The sequence below is a fragment of the Amblyomma maculatum genome, chromosome 9, assembly GCF_055883805.1.
Source record: "Amblyomma maculatum isolate TAMU_Amacu chromosome 9, ASM5588380v1, whole genome shotgun sequence".
Lineage (NCBI taxonomy): Eukaryota > Metazoa > Arthropoda > Arachnida > Ixodida > Ixodidae > Amblyomma > Amblyomma maculatum.
The window spans coordinates 3532546-3545770 of NC_139352.1; the positions used below are offsets into that span (position 1 = coordinate 3532546).

At 43.6% G+C, this 13225-nt stretch overlaps 1 protein-coding gene across 1 annotated transcript in view; it reads right to left on the minus strand.

Annotated features, from left to right (window-relative positions):
* LOC146178112 (calcium-activated chloride channel regulator 1-like) overlaps nucleotides 1–13225 on the minus strand; it is a 36266-nt gene that overhangs the window by 7500 nt on the left and 15541 nt on the right. The window contains exons 8-12 of the mRNA XM_084577939.1: nucleotides 12724–12951; nucleotides 9825–10124; nucleotides 7452–7670; nucleotides 4312–4594; nucleotides 1842–2015 (exon numbers count right to left, since the gene is read on the minus strand). Of these exons, the coding sequence (XP_084434065.1) occupies nucleotides 1842–2015; nucleotides 4312–4594; nucleotides 7452–7670; nucleotides 9825–10124; nucleotides 12724–12951 (1204 nt within the window). The remainder of the gene's footprint in view (nucleotides 1–1841; nucleotides 2016–4311; nucleotides 4595–7451; nucleotides 7671–9824; nucleotides 10125–12723; nucleotides 12952–13225) is intronic.

A 13225-nucleotide genomic window follows, 5' to 3' on the forward strand; every position in this document is an offset into this window, starting at 1 on the left:
AGTGCACGGTGATCAAATGAACGAAATAAGAATGAGAATGAGAATTGGTAAACCATGTCTAGTTTAGAACATTGGAAAACAAGTACCGAATTACAACGCTTATAAAATTGGGCTCCTACAGCGCACTGTCGTGTGAACCAGATGTGCAATAGAATGTATAAGCATAGTGTACATTTCCATCACTGCAGCATATCCTGGGACCGCCATCAGCCAGTGTGCATGTGCAAGTGACCCCGCCTGGTTAGATGCTCAGCGGATGCAGAAGCGTCATCTACGCATGCGACGAACAAGCAAGCGCTAAGCTGAAATGTTCTTCTGTGCCACTCAAAAACTAATGCTGACAGAATCACCTGTTCATGTCCATCCGTATCTGTACAAGTGAAGATGGCTAACGCGTCGTTACTTCTTTAATTAACATTGTTTCTCAGCCCCATGCAAGCGTCACAAAGTCTGTGCTATGCTGGATGATCGAAAGACCAAGTCATGTGTGAAAAGCACCTCATGCACACAGAATGCAAGAGCAAAAGGAACTGTACTGTAAAGATGCAACCAGACGCACAACTGAAACGTAATATTAAAGACAACATAACCTAGTAGGTTGCTTTCATACCAATGAAGCTGGGAAGGAGTGTGTTATCACACCTTTCGTTTCGATCATTTATAAACCGCATTTCCTTCTAGAAAGACATGCGCAGCCTATTCCTGATATTTGGAGGGTGTGTTCTTGATGATCTTAGAAACAGTCTCTTGTCTCTTTACATTTCTCGCTTAGCCATGTATATCTGTTGTCTGACGCTTCTTTGCGGCGATTTATTTTTATTTGTATACAAATGGTTCCTTGTTATCACTTTTGGAACCTTTTATAGACTTCACGGTGACCTCCGAAGATACCAGTTGTCTACACAGGTGCACTGTTTTGTTTTTTACCAGTTCATTCGTTTCGTCCTTGTTTCCTACAGCCTTTTAAAGCTGAGTGGTGCGTGTTGCTCACTGTTCACGTTTGAGCAAAAATGTTTCGTTATTATAATCTCTCCCCTCGATTTTAGCTTTTTTTTTTTTTTGCTTCATTGTTCTTTGTTACAGATTCTTTTTGCACAAAGAGTGGTGGTTGTTGCCCTAGATATGTGTTCTTTCCTGACTGAATGAATACATTTGTAAACAGTCTGCGTCTTGCCGGCGTGTCTCTCCGTCGTCTTTGTTTTTGCTTTGTTTTTTCGTGCTGTTCCCTCAGCTTTAACACGAGCTGTGTAAGTACACATAGCCCAAACCTAAACATTACTTGGCGTATTTTTTGCTCAGGCACAAATTCCAGCACGACAACAAAAGCCAAATATAAAACTGTATTTTACTGGTTGGAGTCTTAATTTATTTGTTTTGTCCAATTAAACATAAACTCGACACAACTGTTCTCCGCGTGCACGTCGGAACATATTGCCACGTGGTCGCTCCGGAAGTGAGGAGAGGAGCGGAATCTGAGATCGATACTTCGGGCTGAAACAAAGTAGTGACAACATGGCCTCGAAAAGATAAGAGCATTGGCTCTAAATATCTTCTATTGATACAGTTCTTGCATTCGTCATTATCTTGAGCAACGGCACGGCCCATCACATGGGCCAGCAATTTGGAAAAAAAAAATAAGAATGCCGTAAAATTCAAAATAAAATTGGCGTTATATTATCCAAGCCATGCAGTAAAAATATATAAAGCTGTCTTGGATTTACGCCTGTGGCCTTTTCATTCAGCTGTAGTCTGTGTGATCACAGCAAAGACTTGGTTTTCTTGATCGGTACATGCTCAGTGTATTCACAGCGGCTAGATCTGCCGAAGACGAAGGGACTCACCCATTGTAGTCGTAAACAAGGATGTCGGGAAAAAGCTTCCCGAGCCACTCTGCGGGTTGGCCAGGCGAGTCGTTTTCTGGTCGGAAACGTGCGCGGTAACAGCATACCGGCCACTGCCGGTGAACTGGGTGAAGTAGCCGCTGTAGATTCCATCGTTTGCGTGAACATCGGGGTCTGGGGAAAAAAAGCATTGGTTTCTCATTTATAGGTAAAATAATAAAATATTGACGGGAGTATGAAAGGTATAAGAAATGAATGAAAGAAATTACACGAAAACCAGAAAGGAAGAAAAGAGGAAGAAAAACGGAAGGAAAGAAAAAGAAGGAAAAGTGACAGAAATAAGATTAGAAAAGAGACAAGGAACAAACAAGGAAAAGAAAATTAGGGAATGGGATGGGTTAATGTGATTTATTAATTTCTTTGGTCAATGTAAAAAATATTCGCAACTTATGTGTCCAGGTTTCGAATATAAATAGTTATTAAATTATTAACAGAGACCATGAGAAATCAATTCATAACCTTTGAGGAGGCTGGCCACCTGGGGCAAATATTTCAAATCTTCTCCCATTAAATATTTCCCTCTTTACCACATATCTTAATATTTCGCACTCTATATATAATACACCGTTGGCAAAAGATTGCGTTCTCGGCCTCAATAAAATGAAGGTTGAGAAGTTTAGTAATCCATTTGATTGTCTCATATATAACGCTGCACTATAACAAGCTGTCATGGCAGAAACTTAATTGCAGTAATTACTGTAGCTTTATTACTTTTTCGGCAATTTGTGGTGTAATTAGTTATTTTTCTGTCTGGTAATTTACTAATGTAGCAATTACATTTTGGCAGCGATTTCCAGCAAAAGTAGTTAATTATTTTCAAGATTACTTTTACTAAAGTTCATCACTGTTGTTCTGTTAATAGACAACTCTGTAGAGTGCCGCGAAAGCAGAAACGGCGTGCGGCAAGTCTGGGCCAGCGTAACGGACCGGCAAAAGGAGACAGAATTGAGCTGAACTCTGCGTCTCAGACCTCCTGTGTCCTGTGTAGCCGGTTCACTTAGTGCGGCTATTCTGTGGGTAGCTGCAAACATTCCCCAAGCAGCAGGATGTAATGCGTTAAGGGACCGCCAAAGGGAGAGGTGGTGCAAAACGGCCGGAGTTCAAAACTAGTTGGGAGCGCGCAGTGGCACTCACTGTTGCACCGGCCACAGTGGTGCCTGGTTACACTCGTCACCAGGGGGCGAGAGAGGGTGGGAGAGACAGGCGGAAGGATCCATGGCGTGAGAATTGCTAAGCGCATTGTGACGAGGTCGATCCTGGGGACCACAGAAGCGATAAATAACCTAGCTCTTCGGGGCCTTCAAACGGTGGACACAGCTTAGGGCCAGCAAAACGCTGGGTTTGCCGCTAATTTCACGAGCGTTTGACCACGCTTCAGTTTTTGTTGTTTTGTATCCGTTCCCTTATTTTTGTAACGGCACGCGCTGTAGGAAATAGGGAGAAAATATTTGTCTGCGACGTAATTTGGCAGGAAGACGAAAGAATGTGTACGTCGCGTCTAGAGAGAAATTGTTTTATTTTCTAGCTTCATCCAATCTTAACATAAAAACTAAAGAGTAACTTAAAAGCAAATGAATTACTGAGAAGGTGTAATTGTAATACAATTCAGTTACATCTCTGCAATAACATAATTTAAATAGTTTTCAAAAGTAATTTCACCATGTATGATAAAAAGGGTGAAACATTTCGAAGGCACTTCACTCAAAACTGCCTCAGTGGAGAAAGGCAAAAGCATCAGCATTTGTTGCTGCTGATGATCTTGAATCCCATGACATGTCTTTGTCACGTGACCCCGGTTCTCACGCCATCACTTTTTGCAAGTCATCCTAAAACACGTCACACTTCTTATCACCAGTTAGTCATGACGTCACATGACAAGCATAAGTTACATATAACTCACATATGATGCTATGGTTAGATGGCATTCTCGAGGCATTGCAGATGAAGCTGTGTGATGTTAAGAAGATAGTGAGAGACCGGAAAGCGTGGCGTGACATGGTCCATAGGGTCACGAAGTGTCGGACACGACTGAACGCCTGAACTGAACTGATGATGCTATGCATAAGAAGTTTTCTACCGTTATTCTCTTGTGCTTCATGGGAGATCATAACAACACTTCATTATTCACGATTACACAACTGGTTATAACGTCATATGACTGATTATTGCGTTATATGACTTAGCATTAAGCTACTAACGATAATGCATGACTGATGAGACGACATACATCTTTCCACGACGTCACGTGCCCTTTTGGGACCACGACCTCCGGCGCCACATTCTGCGGATACTTGCGACGGCGGCGTTATATGAGGCTTTCTCATGTGGCTCGTGTTTCACCCTTGCTATAACTGCGCTATGAAAATGAGTCGACTAACTAACTCTCCGCACATCGAGCAATGGTCCTCACCGCGTCCGTCGTCGTGAAGTGGAATCACTGCAGCGTGCGGATTGTTTGGTGTCTTTGGGCGGGAAACTGTGGCGAAGACCACGGCGTCTAGAACAACCTTCTTGCCCTTAGTCACCTTGGCGTAGACTACCGCTCCGTCAACCCTGTCTACAAGCATGTTGGCCATCTGGCAGGATACTCGAATTGGTTCGTCGTCTTCCTTGCTTGGTTCAGATTTGACCCGGATGCTGACCTCAACCGGCACTGAGGAGGGACTCGCCACGTGGAGTGTCCACGTCCCAACCTTGTGGAAGCGAAAAAAGTGGCAATGAGTTTGTGTGAGAAATACACTAGTTGGCAGTAACCCACCAGCACATAGTGAAAACAAAATGTCTTTGAGATTTTGAAAAATGGCAATGTACATTGAAGGATGCGCAGGGTTGAACATAGGTAGTTTCTTCAGTTTTCAGTTTTATCCATTCCGCAATTCATGAGGGGTAAACTTGCAGTTTTTGTCATTTTTATTTCGAATTTGTATACAGTTAGGCCATTCATCTGACAGTTTTATTATTCAGTGCTTTTGGGAGCCTTTGTTACTGCAAAATACACTTTACTATTAGAGCTGCCTTTAGTGCGGGACACAAATGGACTTATCGCTTGCTATTTCGCAAACAGAGAAATGTCAGGCCACACTTAAAGGCTGTTTGCAAAATTAATTTATTCTCCCTTTTATAATACAATACCATCTTTGCGTACACCACTGACCCCCTACATCACCTTTCTGTGCGCATGAAATGCGTGCCTGCCTTGAAACAGTAATTTAGCATCACGGCGACTGCTTTACATCCCAGAAAGTTTAGAAAAAAATTAAGAGTTTGTTTATATTCATAACTGCACCCTAGCAGTAAATATATATGCATATCCGCTCTCGGCGGGATTGTAATTCTTGCATTTATTTTAATAGGCTTCTAATTGTTATTTATGCCTATCATAATTACTAGTGACGGCGGTAGAAATTTAAAACGCAAAATTTTGCTATTTCGATGAAAACTTTTCAGAAAAGTTTCATAAGTATTGCTTGTTGTGAGGGCAGGAAAATTTTAAGAAGCAAATGAAATTGTAGTAAAGTATTTTACAGTTGCTTCACAACTGTTGAATGAAGAGCTTTAAAAGCAAATATTTTTTTCTGCGCATTGAAAGTAGAAACCCTTCCCATGAACATCTGCACAACCGTATCTTACAGAGGCCTGATGAATTATCCTGACAGAACCCGCGTTCTGGCCTGGCCTATTGCGTCTCTAACTACTTTTCAAATCCGAGCTGTAATTCAGTTCTTATTGACTGGCAAGCGTTGAAAGAGGTTTACAACCCCCAGTTGAACAAAAAATACTCCTCTTGAATGGGGATATATGATTTAATTTTCCTCAGGGTCCTTCAGCTTTCAGATATAAATTCTGAACAGCCTAATTATTGCCGACACCTGCCGTGCCGGGACAAATCAGTGCACTCAAACACTGGCGGCCGGTTGATTACGCCCGGCGCCTCGGATGTAGAGCAGTACACAGGATGCGCTGCAATATGACATGCACGTGGCGTCATCTGATGCACTCAAGGCGACCTGTTCATGCCTATTGATAGCACCGGCAGCGGCAGACGGCGCAGTGGTAAGCGGAAGCGTCATTCTTAATGCCTCTATTCCCTACCACTATTCGTGCAGCCGCTACGTGACTCATAGTTTTTCCCTTCGGCCCTTGGCGCTTAAAAAGAAAGGGAAGGGGGAGGGAAGGGGGCGGTGGGCAGAGAGATCATTTATTTAACCATACTGCAGGCCAATGTTTTGGCCCTAGCAGGAAGGGCATTGCAGTAAAAAGAATGAAGGACAAAATTCAATAACGGAGTGCAACTCAAGGCTCCCTTGTCTGTATAAAAAGTTCTTTTACGAAGTCGTTTAACTCAAGGACAATTGGTAGCAGTTTGTTCCAGTCTTTCACTTGTTTAGAGAAAAATTATCCTGATTAGAGTTTCTTTTTGCCAAAAATTGGAGCTAGAGTGTGCTGTATAGTATGCCTTGTTCTTCTAGCAGTAGCTTGATAAACGCAATTTGGAAAGTTTAGTAGGAATTTTCTTGACAGAAATTTATGAAGTAATAGAAGTCGATATATTTTTCGCCTTATTTCTAACCTTGGAATCTGATGTTCTTGCATAAGCAACGAAACAGAATCTAGTATTCTTTATTTGCCATATATGAATCTTGCCGCATTTCTCTGAACACGTTTCAGTTTTTCCACACCCTTCTTGGTGTATGGATCCCACAGTAGTGACGCATATTCCAACTTGGACCTTATGCATGCATTATACGCTAAATTTTTTGTACTTATGGGATAATTTTTAACTTTCTTTTTAGAAAGCATACCTTTTGAAAAGCAGGAGCCCAGGTTTCCTAGATGTGTGCGAACCACGACATATTATTCATAAGGGTTACTAGTAACTATTTATACCTCTGAACTTCGCAAATCGCGCTGCTACCAAAGTGATAGCTAAATAAATCTGGGACGCTTCTTTCTTGTGAAGCGTAGAAGAACAGTCTAGTTCCATACTTCACTTAGCGCACCAGCCATCAATTGCCTCACAACGAGCATTGAAGACCTGTCCGAGCCTTGGGTGCGAGGCTGTGCCCGACCTACAATGGTGGTGCTACGTGCGTATGAGTTTTGCTGGTTAATTGTTGCTTTGGGCGGGCCACTAGCAATTAACGCCACTAGCAATGTTGTTCATCGGCTCTATAAATTCACCGCTGAAACAATGAGCAGCCAGTCCAGTTTTTTTGGCAGCATGTGGCGCGGCAATGCTTCGGCTTTAAAGCCTAGAGTAAAAGCCGATGGGCGCAGTACTGCAAAATTTGTTCTTTTTGTTACTTCCGTTCTTGTGCTGTAATACGTCTCTGTACATATATGCTGCAAATATATCATCCTGTGTTCTTAGTTTAAGACTACGCTTCCCGCCATCTTCATCCATGTCCAACAACAAGATAGGAAAAGGCTTTGAGACCTTCCTGAATAAAACGAACCTTGGAACTCAATCGGCACCTTGGCCTTGTAAGGTGTGTCTCCTATCAAATCTCAAAGCATGTTAGGAGCATAATAAATTCAGGGGCGACTTACCATTGCGGGACTAGGAATGGCGATGGCTATTTCGTCTCCCTTCGAGCTCTCCAGGCAGGAAGTGCACGACCGCCCGTTAGGATCGGTGAGTCGAGCTTGGATTCGCACATTACCAGGACTGTTTCGCTTCACGTGCACCACAGTCTTGTTACCAACGTCGGCGTCCACTCTGAATGTTCTCTCTAGCACGCCGAGGAATTCCTCTTCCGCCTCCACCAACTACCGCGAGACGGGAATGTGGCGAAGAATTAATTTATTGCAGCCTGTGTTCCAATTCGAAGTAGAACTAACGAATCAATAGCCGAAGAGAAGAAAAGAAGAGTACTAATTTCATTCAATTATCCTTCAGGAGAAACCACTTGTTATTGATCGGAGATTACGAAAAAGTGGAAAGGTGACGGTTGCAAAAATTTGCAAGTCAATATTAATGGCATCGTATTCAGAGCGGTCATAATAATAAAAAAAAATACATGGAAACAAGATGGAAATAAGAAACGCATGATCCCACAATCTTTCAGACTAAATGATACGGCTAATGCTGTTTGAGAATAACGTAAATACTAGGTTGAGGGTGGCTGTTAAGTTCAAGGGGATAATAAGAGATCGAGCATTATTTATTATATACCGCATCGTCTCAGGTTCGGGAACTTAAGCTAGGCGAGAAACGTTTGATATGCAGTCGAACCTCATTATAACAGTTATTTTGCTGCTTATAACAACCAAGTATAATATTGATTCCGTACATGTATCCATCTTCGTAGCATGTATGCGATAATTTATGGGAAAAGAGTAAGCTGACGGGCTAGCTGGTTTTTATTTTGCTGCTTATAACAACCAAGTATAATATTGATTCCGTACATGTATCCATCTTCGTAGCATGTATGCGATAATTTATGGGAAAAGAGTAAGCTGACGGGCTAGCTGGTTTTCCATTATGTATTTCAACAGCGCTTGCTACGCACGGACAGAGGACAAGAAAACACACACACGAGCGCTCGTGTGTGTTTTTTCTTGTCCTCTGTCCGTGTATAGCATGCGCTGTTGAAATACATAATTTATGGGATTCTATTAATAAAGATAATGTTGATCATCAATTGTGTTCAGCATCGATTGTTCCCGCATAAACCGGCTCCCAGAAAATATTCGGCAAATTGAAATGAGTTGCAATGATATTCCAATTGGCTTGGCAGATACATTGCTCAAAGACTAATCTTATAAAATCTCAACACTACGGCAGAGGCGACGACGCTTAGCTCAGGCATGTCACAGTGACTCAGAGAAGAAATGGGCAGCTTATCCTGCACCACATACTCTCTGTGTTTGGACAATCTTTCATAGAAAACAGTCTGGCTCCTTGTTAATAATACGCTTAAGGCAACTGCAACATGAATCGCGGTCTTCTCAAATCATCTCATCCGTATGCGGTGCCGTCTTTAATATTTTCCCGAGAAAATTTGTCCATAGAGCTAGTCGTCCGTAATAACGACCGGGACGTGAAGAAAACTGTATTCAAAAGAACACGTATTTTGCAATGATCAGGAGCTGCTTCTGTTAATAGCGGTGGTCAGCGATGTTGAAATTAGGCACATCTGGCAGCCTCAAGCTCATTATTGTGGGTGTCATTGATACGCCGATAGTACGCTTGATGGCGTATTATGGATAGATCACATAACTCGTGCAATGCCTGTTCACATCGCAAGATCCCACGACCCAGTCGACTGGCAGCTGCTGAGTTAGGCTTTTTACGAAGCACAAATTGGAAATAGGGTTTTCTTTCCAGCCATTGATGCAATATACTGCAAATTGTAAGGGACACAGACTTACAAAGTTTGCAGTGTAAAACAATAAATCCCCAAAATTAAAGGTCCATCATGCCCTAGTCCGCTGCATTTATCTCGGCTCAAACGTTTGATTGGTGAAGTGGAAATTTTGTACGCATCATTGTCTACAATAAACGACAAAAATATATGGGTTTCAATGGACTATGTACATTTTCATCCTATCCATTATATAGAAAGCGAATTTCCTTACTAACGAAGCCTAAATGCATTGAAAATATACGTTCCCAATAAAAATTATTTATAATTCAAGACGTCTATACTAACGTTGGTTATATCAGCAAGGCACGACTGCCTTATCTCGCTGAAAGCAATCATGTCTGTTTAATTGCAAAGAGGCCTGACTGATAAACCAGTATGATGTGTGCATTGATATAATATATTGATGTTATAGACGTGAAACTCCTTTCACTGTCCGACACTGCCAAAATGTTTTGCTATCGTTTTCAAGCGCCCGCTAAGTTTGGTGCTAGTGTGCATATGCCAAGTGTTCCATTGGCCATCGGTAGAAACCATCAGCGAACATAGGGCCTACCAAGTGGCTTCGCGCAGTGGTGTCAGCCTGGGTCGTGGTTGAAGAAAGGAAGGCACTCTCAAGTTCCAGCGCCAGGTTCCCCTGGAGGTCGCTGAAAGCGAATGCCTTGCCTCGAGTCTTGGTGGCGAGGCTCTCGAGCTTCGCGTCTGCCTCGGCGCCCAGTGCCAGAGTGCTGACCACCACTTTTGCCGCGATAATTTCTGGCAGCACTTCTCTGATGCTCGGGTAAATGTTCTCATCCCCATCCGTCATAAGAACGATAAATGCACCTTCCGGCGTTTCGGCACTGGTCTTCAGGAGCTGGGAGCAAAAAAGAATGATAATCAGTCAGTGACCACACAAACTCTCACGACGTCAAATGTCGCTTTGCTCAAAAGCCTTTGTTTCTTGGACTCGAGGCCCAAATCACATTTGTAACAAATGCACGGACAGTTCGGGACTCCAATCACCCCCCCCCCCCCCCCTCCTTATCTCTCAATAGCTTTTCAGTCAAATAAGCGCCGCTTTACTGGATTTTCTTTCTGAAAATGAATCCTACGAAAAAACGTTTTCGCCTAAAATGATACTGAAGCATAATCAACTTTCGGTTCCTAGAAGCAACATAAACTGTCTTTGGATCAGCCGCCATGGTAGTGAAGTTGTCCACCGTCGCTGTCGAAGCACGTTCGATTGAGCGACTCGGTTTCCTGGAGTATGGCTTTCGACACTGTGCAGTGCTGACATATTTGGCGGCTTGGTACATTTCTCGAATTTACTTGGCACAAAAATGGAGACCGGCGTAGTATTTCACAGGAATCTCTCCCCTGCTACGAATTACATATAGTCAAGGACAGTAGCCCACGAACGCAAGTGAGTAGGGAACACTTTTGCTGTAAACCTTGGGAGTATAGTGCGCGCCCTTATGGGAAAAACGCCTGCGGCATACAATTCAATACATTGGATTGATATTATGAATTACTGGCCGATATCAGTTCTACAGGTATTTTCTTAGTTTTATGAACTGTCAACCAACAACTGGCTTTCAAAATACCTATCCAAGTATCATAAAATATCCCTCTGGCAATATAGAAGAAGAAGAAGAGAAAGGCGCTTTCGCCTTCAGTTCAGTTCAGTCGTTCAGTCGTGTCCGACTCTTCGTGACCCTATTGACCATGTCACGCCACGCTTTCCGGTCTCTCACTATCTTCCTAACATCACATAACTTCATCTGCAGTGCCTCGAGGATGCCATCTAACCATCGCGTTCGCTGCCTACCCCTTCTCCGGCAACCCTCAACCTTTCCCAACATCAAATCTTTCTCCAGCGACTCCTCTCTTCTCATCAGATGACCAAAGTAGCTGAGCTTTAACTTTAGAATTTGACCCTCCAATGAGCAGTCAGGGTTTATGGTCGACAATATTGACTGATTTGATCTTCTGGCAGTCCAAGGAACTCTCAAGAGTCTTCGCCAGCACCACAATTCAAACGCGTCAATTCTTCGGCGGTCAGCCTTTTTCACAGTCCAACTCTCGCATCCATACATCACAACTGGAAAGACCATAGCACGAGTTATACGGATCTTGGTTGGCAGACTAATGTCTCTGCTCTTTACTAGATAGCACTTTAAAGGTCAGAAGTGCCCCTTATGACATAAATAAAGCTGAAACCATAGAGTAAACTACTATGTGCAAAAGCCATGTATTTACTTTCAAGCCGAACCTAAGTGTAGCCATGCAGATTGCTCTCGCGTAACTTCAGGTTTAACCACAAGCTAAACCACTGCTATTTTTTTCCGAGCTTTGTCCGGCTTAGTATTGTACACCACTTTTGCTCAGGACTGTACATAATATAGATCTTGCTGTACAGTTAACCTGCACATACGGCCTGACGTATTTCTCGTAGCGTTAAAGTAACGATCTGTAAGCAGTTAAAAAATATCTGGTGTAAAAAGAAACTCTGCACTACTTACACACCTGTCTTGACACAATAAGACATCCGTAACCCTAAACGCAGGACTAAAAATGTTAGAACAAAATAATGAAGGCAAGATCTGGAATATCATGTAACGCATGTTAAATCGAATACTTATATTTTGGATTTACGCCTACCGAGAGAAGCGTTCGTGTGTTTTTGTGACATGAGCGCACGGTCAATATGATTCAAATAATGAAGAAACAGATCTCGCCTACTCCTGTCCTACTGGTTGAGTCAATAGAGCAATGCTGTAGGTAACGTATGTGTGTATTTTTAACGCCGTAACTCTGTTCAGATCTATGGATGTGAATTATTGTGCTAAGTCTGATGTACTGCTGCAGGCCGCTTCCTTTATAAGGGACAGAGACCCAGTCAGGCAATCAAGCCTTTAATGTAACTGCCATTCAGGAAAGTGCGATTGCCTGCAAATAAAAACCGACCGACCGACCGACCGACCGACCGACCGACCGACCGACCGACCGACCGACCGACCGACCGACCGACCGACGGACCGACCGACCGACCGACCGACCGACGGACCGACCGACGGACCGACCGACCGACCGACCGACCGACCGACCGACGGACCGACCGACGGACTGACCGACCGACCGACCGACCGACCGACCGACCGACCGACCGACCGACCGAGCGACCGACTGACTGACTGACTGACTGACTGACTGACTGACTGACTGACTGACTGACTGACTGACTGACTGACTGACTGACTGACTGACTGACTGACTGACTGACTGACTGACTGACTGACTGACTGACTGAATGACATAGAGAGCGAGTGAGTGGGTGATTTTTGAATAAATAAAAAGCATGAAAGTGAAGGTCCCTATCTTACCGCAATGCTATGCATGGAAACTTCATATCTTAGTTGATGCACACATAAGGACGCGCGCTAATGCGCAATACAAAACAAAGGCTCGCCTGCCTTGAGAGCCGTCTCGAGGCCGCATCCGATGCAGGTGCCTCCGCGTGCGTTGAGCCTCATGATAGCTTTCATAAATCCCTGCTTCGTGTTCACGTTCACAGGCATCAGTGTGTGGACCACCCTGCTTTCGTAACTGAACGCAACGATGGCCAGTCGGCGGGAGCCGTCTTCAATGTCCCCGATGTAACGCTTTGCCGCTTCTTTCAGAAATCCGATGCGATTGTGGTCCTGCGAAACGGGAGAATACTGTTGCTGAGACGTATACATATAACGACAGCTTCACGGTATGCTCTTCTGTTGCCTTCATCCCTGTTTACTGTCGGCCCCGTTGTTCTGAGGCATTGCTCCGAACAACGGTGTTTCATGGCGCCTCGATTATACTTGGATCACATTTTGCCGAGTCGGGAAGGGGATTTAAAATTTGTCTCAACTCTTGCCTCTTGTTTCCCATTTATTTGCTGTCAGGTGGGACGAAGCCTCCAATTCTTTCGAAAGGTGTCAT